The sequence below is a fragment of the Nuphar pumila genome, unplaced genomic scaffold (assembly GCF_984573655.1).
Source record: "Nuphar pumila unplaced genomic scaffold, dmNupPumi1.hap1.1 HAP1_SCAFFOLD_1873, whole genome shotgun sequence".
Taxonomy (NCBI): Eukaryota; Viridiplantae; Streptophyta; class Magnoliopsida; order Nymphaeales; family Nymphaeaceae; genus Nuphar; species Nuphar pumila.
Window position 1 is genome coordinate 5,197 of NW_028323779.1, and position 8,986 is coordinate 14,182.

Below are 8,986 nucleotides of genomic sequence, written 5' to 3' on the forward strand. Positions count from 1 at the left end.
TGCAGCCCCGGTATGACTTAACACGACAAACCGCAAGCTCGTTATTGCTGGCCAGCTAGGCTGCCAGGGGTCGCTGGTGTTTGGAGATGTGCCAAGCGTGTCGGTGCCGACGACAGCCCACTGTCGTGCGCTCTCTGGATCCGATTGAACGCTTGAATTACCGCCTGATCATTGGATCTGTGTTGGTTGCCCGCACAGTGGGTGGGCCTCAGAACGCTGCGTGAGGGGGACCTGCTTGACAGATGACACGCGGAAAGCAGTTACAAACCCCTCGGGGTAATGTGCAGGGCGAGGCTGCCATGCTGGAGCTAGCAGCAGCTGAGATGGCGGAAGCTGCAGCGGAGCTGGTGCGCCTGGAGCGCACCCTGGTGAAGCTCGCAGCTAGCAACGCGGCCGAGGACATCATGACCACTAAGACGCAGGCGCGGCAGGACGCCGCAGCCGTCCTCGAGCGCAAGATGGCTGCCATGGAAGCCGTTCTGGCGGCGCGGCGCATGCCGGGAGGCGTCACTGCCCCACCTGAGCCCGAGGCCTCCACCCCCTCAATGCCCGCGATCATGATGCCCCCTGGTACAGGCTTGCTCAAGCCTTCAACGTCCACGGGCCCTGCAGCCGGTAGTGGCCACGAACGCATCATCCAGGTGCGTCTGCATGCCGCCTTGTGCAGTTAGGTATTGTAATCCTGCTAGCCAGGTAGGCATTTTGCGTGGTGTGAGGATTGCATGGAATTCCACCTAGACGCCTGACAGTTTCTGCGCCTAGCACTGAAAGTGCGACGAAGCAACTCAGTGCTTTGTCGCGATTGAACGCCTTGCTCTGACTACTGCAGGCGTTTCGCTCCACCCACGCATGCGTGACTGCTGCGTTTGGATTGAAAGTCCTTTGCCCTGTCAATCATGAGGTTGTCCCTTTTGACCGATGCTGCATATCACTGGTGTTCGGTACGCGGTGTCAATAAAGCTACGTGTCCACTTATTTTCCATTTGTCTACATCAAAGCGCTGACAGAAAGCCTTTGCTTGGGACTGTAACCTGAGGAAAGGGAGCGTTCCGCAAAGGCCTTGTGCAAGTAGTCGGGCGAGTACGATCCGAATTGCTCATGCTGGACCCCACATCGCAGCAATCATCTGAATCACATTCCAATAATGTCACCCTCCGTTCCATGCATGCTTGCCGACAAGGACGTGCGTAGCATTCACATACTGCCATGTGCACAGTTGTGTTGTTGCATCGACAACAAAAGCACTCACAGGTAAAGAAACGGACGACCTCCAGAATTGATAAACAGCCTTTTTAAGGCGATTCCACTATGCCATTCCACGACAAGCGTCTGAAGCGCGGGGTTTGTCATGCAACTCTTTAAGACTCTTTATGCGAAAGTTGAAGGTTCAAACGCCACAAACGACGCGAGCTTCCAAATCTGATGCTGTACCAGCTGCGCAGGCGTTCAACTGGGAGAGTTGTAAGGAGGAATGGTACAAAGTACTCTCCGCGCAGGCAGCTGACCTTGCGGCAGCGGGCTACACCTCGGTGTGGTTCCCCCCCCCCTCCGACGCAGTCTCACCGCAGGGCTATCTCCCGAGAGATCTCTACGACCTGAACAGCCAATACGGCACCGAAGCGGAGCTTCGCGACTGCATCTCCGTGTTCAAGGAGTGTGGGATGAAGGTCATCGCAGATATCGTCATCAATCACCGCTGTGCACACTACCAGTCGCCCGATGGCAAGTGGAACAGGTTCGGAGGCCGCCTTGCCTGGGATATGAGCGCGATCTGCAAGAACAATCGCGAGTACGGCGGCACTGGGAACCACAAGACAGGAGAGGACTACACCGCTGCGCCGAACATCGACCACACGAACGAGCGTGTCCGAGAAGACATCACGCAGTGGCTGCTCTACCTCAAGCGCGTAGGGTTTGATGGCTGGCGCTTTGACTTTGTCAAGGGCTACTCGGGCGAATTTGCAAAGATGTATGTGGATGCAACAGTCCCGGAGATGGCGTTTGGGGAGCTTTGGGACACCTGTTCGTACACGGATGGCGTCCTGAACTACAACCAGGACTCACACCGGCAGCGCACGGTCAACTGGGTGGACTCCACGGGCGGAACATGTGCCGCTTTTGATTTCACAACCAAGGGCATCCTTCAGGTGTGCTTCCCCGGCCCCCCCCCTAGCCCCACAGTCGGACTTGGCTCTCTTTCGCTGGCTTCTCAGACAATCCTTTGATAAGCCACATTCCAGGACATATTGCATCGATAGCCTAAGGATGATGCTGATGATGCATCTGTTAGCAACACTACCGCATCCACATGGGCAACGGTAACTCCAATTCCTACTGGGGAATGCAGCAACCAACGCCGTAAAGCCGCCGTGTATGACGCAGCTGCCAACATCGTGAGGTTCTCTGCAGGAGGCGTGCGGGAGGAGGGAGTACTGGCGGCTGGTAGATGGTCAGGGGCGACCTCCAGGGTTTGTGGGTATGTGGAACTCCCGTGCGATCACGTTTGTGGAGAACCACGATACAGGTTCAACGCTAAATCACTGGCCCTTCCCCTCCAACCACTTGCACGAAGGCTACGCGTACATCATCACTCACCCCGGCACCCCCTGCATCTTCTACGACCACCATCACTCTACCAAGAACCGGCTGGGTGAGACGATCAAAGAGTTGTTGAGTATCCGCATTCGCAACGGCATCCACGCTCGCTCTAAGGTGCGCCACGACAACGCTCGCAAGAATATGCTGAGGGTCAGGTAACTGAGATCACGTTACTTTGGTGAAAGAGCCAAGAGTGTACGTTGCTCAAACATACAGTCGGAGACCACGTTACGCTGGAAAGCGGCGTGGAGATGTTGTCAAGAACATCTCAACTCATGTTGACGAAATGGTGCACGGGACATTTGCGTAAAGCAGCCTCATATTGTTCAAATTGATGCTTAAGTAGGCTGTAGCATGTGTGCTGCTGGAATGTGGTTTGCGCTCCGCTTTTAACCAATTGGAGTCATGCACAGGGAGCGTCTATGCTACCGTGTGAGCATGCTCTGCATACTGCATGCGCTTTTGCTTGGAAATCTTGTTTCTTGGCATCTTGATGTGTAAGTGTGTTGTGCTGTCCAGGTCACGGTGCGGAAAGCAACTGCGGACTGCTATGCTGCCACCATCGATGACAAGGTAGCCATGAAGATAGGAAGTGGGGACTGGTCTCCTAACAATGCCAACATGGGCCTTGGTGAATTCAAGTTGGCGTCCTCGGGTTACCAGTTTGCTGTCTGGGAGAAGGTCGGCAGCTGATAACCAGAGCCAAGAGCAGAGTGTTCGCAATGGCAAAATTGTTGCTGTGCATGTTGTTTGGCCATTTGTGGCCCATTTTTGACATAGGGTATGAATGTTTGTGGACACGTTTCACCCATCGCGGGCTTGCCCAACCGTTCTACACCTTCTGGTGACAGTCTCTGCGGTGCTCTTCACAATGCTCTGTAAAAGATGCTCTCCAATAGGGGCCTGGAGTGCTTTTATGGAGTATTCAAAGGTGTTTCATAAGGAAAGCCTTGCATTTTGCAAGGGTTTCTTGGGGTCTGGGGGTTGCTGAACCATATAGGCGGGCTGGTCCAGGTATGCTTGCCGCAGGTGAAGGTAGTAGTTGAAGTTGCCAAGTGGATCCGGTAGTGTTGTAAAGCGAACCTACATCACTACATCACAAAGATAAGGCAGGAAGTAGACACCAAGCAACAAGGACAGCACATTCGAAGTGATACAGCTCATTGAACGTCAGTAATCGGAACAAGCAAGCCTGTCATAAACGAACCTACATCATCATCCTACCTGACATCTGTCTTCTCTGCCATGTGCAGAGTATAGCCCATTACTAATGGCAACACAGTCATCGTTGATAGAATTAAAATCATGATTTAAAATCAATCTGAATCAATCGGCAATGAAGTCAAGACCATGATCAGCGCCCCATCAGCATCAGCGTCCGGCAGTTAGCTTGCACATCTTATAATTAGATGTGCATCGTAGTGTTACAAGCAACAGGGCTGGCAAAACAGGGAAAAAAAAAGAAACACAGAAACTAACACTGAAAACAATGTCACAAACTAAGACAAAACACACAAGAAAACCAACAACCTAAGCCACGCCGGGATCTTCCTGCGGTGCATCACACCCTGCATGGAAGTCCGAGCCGACGTTCACGGCGATACGAGAGAGGGACTTGTAGTACATGCGCGCGTTGCCCTTGCACAAAGCACAGCTGAGCTCCCGACGCACGCCACGTACGAAGGCAGCCTTGGACACCCGGTTCCCCCCCCCTGCCGCCAAGTCGCCAAGCTCCGAAAGGAAACGCGAGGCGGCGGAGCCCATGCGGCCAAATGACTCCACGGCGAGTGGGATGAAGTCGTAAGCGGAGCCCTCCCCAAACTCATCGAAGGCTCGTTGCTCCCGCAGCTCCGCCTTCGCTTCCGCGGATCCGGCAACCTCTGCGGCATCGCGAACAAACGACGCGGCCACCGGGTGCGTAACAACGCAGTCCATGACGCGGACGCGGCCGTCAGGCCAGACAGTCAAAATATCCCCGCGACGAAGACCAGCAGCCGCCTGCGCCCCCGCAGCTGCAAGGCTGCTGTATTGCGGTTCCACGCTAGACGCGCAGCCCGCACGGTGGATGGCGTGGCGCCAGGCCGAAAACCAGTAGTTATGGCGCATCGATGCCTCACCTGCATTGCGGTTGCACAAGAGAGCGTGGTCCGGCGTCGTGGAGTCGCCGGCGGTGCAGTGGCAAGGCGGAACATCCACCGCTGTTGTCACCCCTAGACCGAGCAGGTGACGCCCGCTGCAAAGAGTTCTCCATTGCTAAGGCGCAAAGTGGGCGCGGTTCGCAGCGCAGTTAGCCATGCAGATGCAGGTCCACAGGACGCACTGCGGATACGCGCCGCCGCGCGCCGACCGTCTGCGTTGGTAGTGTCGCAAGCTTCGAGGAAGGCCGCGCCCAAGCGATCGCCAACGAGGCGTGACACGGACTTCTGAAACCCGGGCAGCTCCGCTTCAACAAACTCGGTTGGCAGGTCACGCGCGCTCTGGTCCCATTTGCATGCCTCGGATGCATCATCAAAGACACGTTGCCAAGCGGTCAACAACCCCGGCCTTGTCACACTCGAGAAAGGCTTGCATGCATCCGGGCCTTCCTTCATAACCGCTTGCGCTTTGGAGGCCCCGCCACCAGCGCCGCGTCTGCGACAAGCGACGTTGCGTCGCGCAGCCCAAATCCGCCGTGCCGCAAGGGGAGTTTGAGCTGTTGAATCGCACTCACCGATCGCGCTCCAGTTTCAGGCACCTGAAAAAGCGCAACAGCGGCCGTTGTAATGGCTTCCTCCACTCGCGCAATGCTGTGTTGCAGGGAGCCCCACGGCACCGTGCGCATGAGGTGCGCCATGCGAAGGGACAGGGAGGATCGGAGCAAGGCAAAGTGTGCCTGAAGACTGACCGGCAAGGCCCTGAGTTTGTGAATCTGTGCGATAACGGAGTCCGCGCGGGCGTCCAGGGTCGCTGCCTCGTACCTGTCCGTGCCGATCGGCGTGCCGCATACCGTGATTCCCTCCGGGCAATGCATGATGCCCAGGTCTGCCGCCAGCGCCGCAATTGCCGGCGAGGGGCACGCGGTGAGCGCACACTCGAGCGGCTGCACGCGCAAGCCAACGCTCGCAACCCCTTGCGCCCCTGTGAGCGCGAGAAACGCGGCACGCAGCGTGTCCACTTTGCCAACTAGGCTGATGTCGTCGGCGATCGCCATTGTGGCGACGGTGGGCGCCGCTGCTGAGGTGCGCTCCAGGATTTGTTGCAACACAAGGGCAAAGAGCAGCATGGCCAATGTGTCGCCTTGGCGCACCCCCATGCATGACTGAATCGGAGGAGTGCCCGCCTGCGCTCCAGTAACATGCAGGTTCGTAGGGGCGCCGTACGACCACTGAACGTACGCCAACAACGAGGGCACGTGTTTTTGTACCGCCTTGAAGAGCGCCGACCGGTCCACTGTATTGAAGGCGTTTGCCATGTCAACGGTCAGTAATGCCGCCTCGGAGTCGGACGCTAGCGCTGAGCGGACGGCGTGTGCAAGGGCCTCTGCTCCTCCAGAAACGCCCACCGCGACCTGGAGAGGCGCGAGTGAACGACCAAGTTTCTCGCACGCGGTCATTGCGCATAAGCCTGCGAGACGGTATAGCACCTCCCCTATCGCAATGGGCCTTGCCCCACCGTCGGGCTTTTGCAAGCCCACGAGGGACGAGTCTAGCAGCGACGGATGGCGCGGGAGTATGCCCGCAAGCATGTGGTTGATGAATTTTAGGGTGGCATTGAAGGCCTCGGATGAGCCTTTCACCGCAGCTAGCACGTGCTCGTACGTCATGCCGGTGGGCCCACCTGCCGAGCCGCGTTTGGCCTCGAGTCGCTCTAGAGCGCGCTTGAAAGTGTCCTCGTCAACGCGAAGCGGCGGAGTGTTGTCCTCCAGCGGGGCCGGGGGCTCAGCGAATGGATGTTTCTCGCGCAGGGCCGCGATGACCTCAGGCAGACGGGTATCAGCCAAGGGCGCTGACGCCAGCATGTGTGCGGCGCGTGTCACACTGCCGAGTGCGAGCATACGCAACGCCATGATTTGTTCGGCTGACAGCTTGGCGGCGCCGAACACGCGGGATAGCCACCTCTCGCTCATCCGTGACCTCGTCATCGTCCTCGTCCTCAAGGGCTTCGCCCGCCTGTATGCGTGCCATGCGGGCCAGTGCGCGCCGATTGCGCCCGTTTGACCCGCGGCTGTCCGCCAGCGCACGTCGCGTAAGGTCCGCGAGGACATCCAAAGCAGCGCAGACCTCCACGGACGAGCGGGAGTCGTCAGCGCGCTCGACATTGTCGTTGACGTTCCTGACTGCGCACGCAAAGGTGCGGCTCCACTGCGTGCGGACGGCCGTCGGCACTGTTTGCGGAATTACGATACGCGCGGTAGGGCGGCGGGCTGGCGTTTGGTGGTTGACGGCGCGCAAGGCGCCTGTGCGTGAGCGCGCGGCCGGTGTGCTCGGCGGTCGGCCACGTCCGCACGTCAATGGCGCTGGTGACGCGCGGCGCTGTTGCTGCCTGACGGACGTTCCAGCACTGGGGCCGGCAGCAATTGGCGTGGGCAGCGCATTGATCGGCATCGGCGTGGGCGGCGGCGGGGGGGCGGCCCGCGGCATTCGAGCCGGGGCTGGCACAGTCGGGAGTTGCGAAGGCATGACGGCGGCGGCTGGATGCGCATTGAATGCGGAGCGAGCGGTGCTCGGTGCCGAAGGGGCTGAGGGGGCCTGGGCGCGGCGCTGCAGTGGCATCGGCAGGGCGCTTCGGGGCTCACCGCTGACATGGGGGACGGGCGCAGTCGGCGGCAGCGGAGTGGGCTCAAGCAGCGGCGGAGAGCGGCGTGGAACATCGTTACCAACACCTTGCCGATGCGGCAGTGCACGAGGGCGCAGGTGGGGGCCCCGCGGCAGCACTGGCGGCTCGACACGGGTGGGAGCCGCATCGCAAGCTTGCCGCCGCGACCGAGCCAACAAAGCAGCCGCATGCGGTGTAGACGCTGCTTGGCATGTCGGCCACGCTGACAAATCGTCGCTCGGCAAGCAGGGGGGACTATGTCTCGTCCCTGGGCTACCAGGCAACTGTGCAGGCTGCTCGTGCCGCCATGAGATAGACGCGCCTTCACCGCGCGCGACAACAGTAATTGCTGGAGCGCAGGCGCGTGACAGCGCTCGAGCGGCGGTGACAAGTGCCTCGCAGCGCTGGCTTTCTAGCGGTAATAAAGCAGCGACATTGCGTGCCATGCTGCGTGTGGCGTAAACATCTGCCAGACACACCCGTTTGCATGCCGGCAAAGGGTTGCTGGGCGGACCTTGTGGCCCATGTTTGCGGGCAAGCGCAATGTCTGTTGGCCGCGGATGGGGTGGCGGCGGAGGCAGCGCCTCTCGCAGCGGCTGCGCGGCCCGAGGCGTTTGCGAGCTTTGTGTTGGAGAGGCTGTTGAGAATGGTCGGGCAAAAGTTACATAGTCGACTGTAACACACATGGCGCAGTGCACTGGTAAATATAGCATCCGGCACGACCGTTATTGTGTTAATCTGCAGCTGCCAAAAGCAAGTGAAGCTACTCAAATCAACCGTTAATATGTACCTGTCATCGACACTGCGGATACTAGGCCGTGACAGCATGACGACAAGTGTTTGTCGCACCGTACCGCACTTATTGTAAAACGCTACATCGAAGGTAAACACCCAGAGCACACCGAGGCATAGAACTGGATATATGACTTGTATGCACTGGTATCAACATATCCGTAGTGCGGCGCTCTCTTGTTAGTGCATCGACATGACAAGCGCATGTCATGTCATAGCGAGACGCCGCAGATACAACCCTAAAATCTATATACCTAAGATAGGCACAATACAAGCATATATCACAACACTCCCCGTATGACGAAGGTGCTACTCACCAGCCAATGGGTTCAAAGACGGGTTGTGTATTTTAAGCGGTAGATATCAATTGCATCAAGACAAGCTCCCACCTTCCCGCATGAAAGGGAGATGTTGGGAAGGCCCTCAGACTGAGGGCTCCTCCGCCAAGTTTCTAAGTCCTAGGTTACGGACATGCTGCTGGAATTTGGCCACAGGATGAGGCTTCGTAAGGCAGTCAGCGATATTACGATCGGTGGCTACATACTGGAATTTCAAATCACCTAGAATGACCCTTTCACGTGCAAAGTGATGAATGATATCGATGTGTTTAGAGCGCGCTGTCGTCATGGGGTTTTTCAACAAGCACAATGTGGCTTCATTGTCACCAAGCAGGTGGACAGGTCCCTCAATGGGCTCCCCGAGTTCTGGCAACAATTTCTTGAGCCAGAGTGCCTCTCTAGCACCCGCCGCGGCGGCTTGGTACTCAGCTTCAGTTGTACTCAATGCAACCGTGGGCTGCAGT

The 8,986-nt window shown here is 57.9% G+C and overlaps 2 protein-coding genes across 2 annotated transcripts; one reads left to right on the forward strand and one right to left on the reverse strand.

The window, feature by feature from the left end:
- The first annotated feature begins 242 nt into the window (after positions 1–242).
- Positions 243–3,480, forward strand: LOC149809014 (putative alpha-amylase 2). The gene is made up of 5 exons (XM_089995039.1): positions 243–641; positions 1,443–2,147; positions 2,410–2,712; positions 3,118–3,279; positions 3,379–3,480. Exons 1-5 carry the CDS (start codon positions 243–245, stop codon positions 3,478–3,480), a joined length of 1,671 nt encoding a protein of 556 aa, XP_089851165.1.
- Positions 3,481–5,185: 1,705 nt separating this feature from the next.
- Positions 5,186–6,718, reverse strand: LOC149809015 (uncharacterized). The gene has a single exon (XM_089995040.1). The coding sequence runs from the start codon at positions 6,716–6,718 to the stop codon at positions 5,186–5,188; it is 1,533 nt and encodes a 510-aa protein (XP_089851166.1).
- Between the last annotated feature and the right edge of the window lie 2,268 nt (positions 6,719–8,986).

Coding starts and splice junctions, on each gene's coding strand:
- LOC149809014 (XM_089995039.1), top strand. CDS start 243: ATGACACGCGGAAAGCAGTTACAAACCCCTCGGGGTAATGTGCAGGGC. Junction 2,148..2,409: donor CAACCAAGGGCATCCTTCAG/GTGTGCTTCCCC, acceptor GGTTCTCTGCAG/GAGGCGTGCGGGAGGAGGGA. Junction 3,280..3,378: donor AGTTTGCTGTCTGGGAGAAG/GTCGGCAGCTGA, acceptor TTTTTGACATAG/GGTATGAATGTTTGTGGACA.
- LOC149809015 (XM_089995040.1), bottom strand. CDS start 6,718: ATGACGAGGTCACGGATGAGCGAGAGGTGGCTATCCCGCGTGTTCGGC.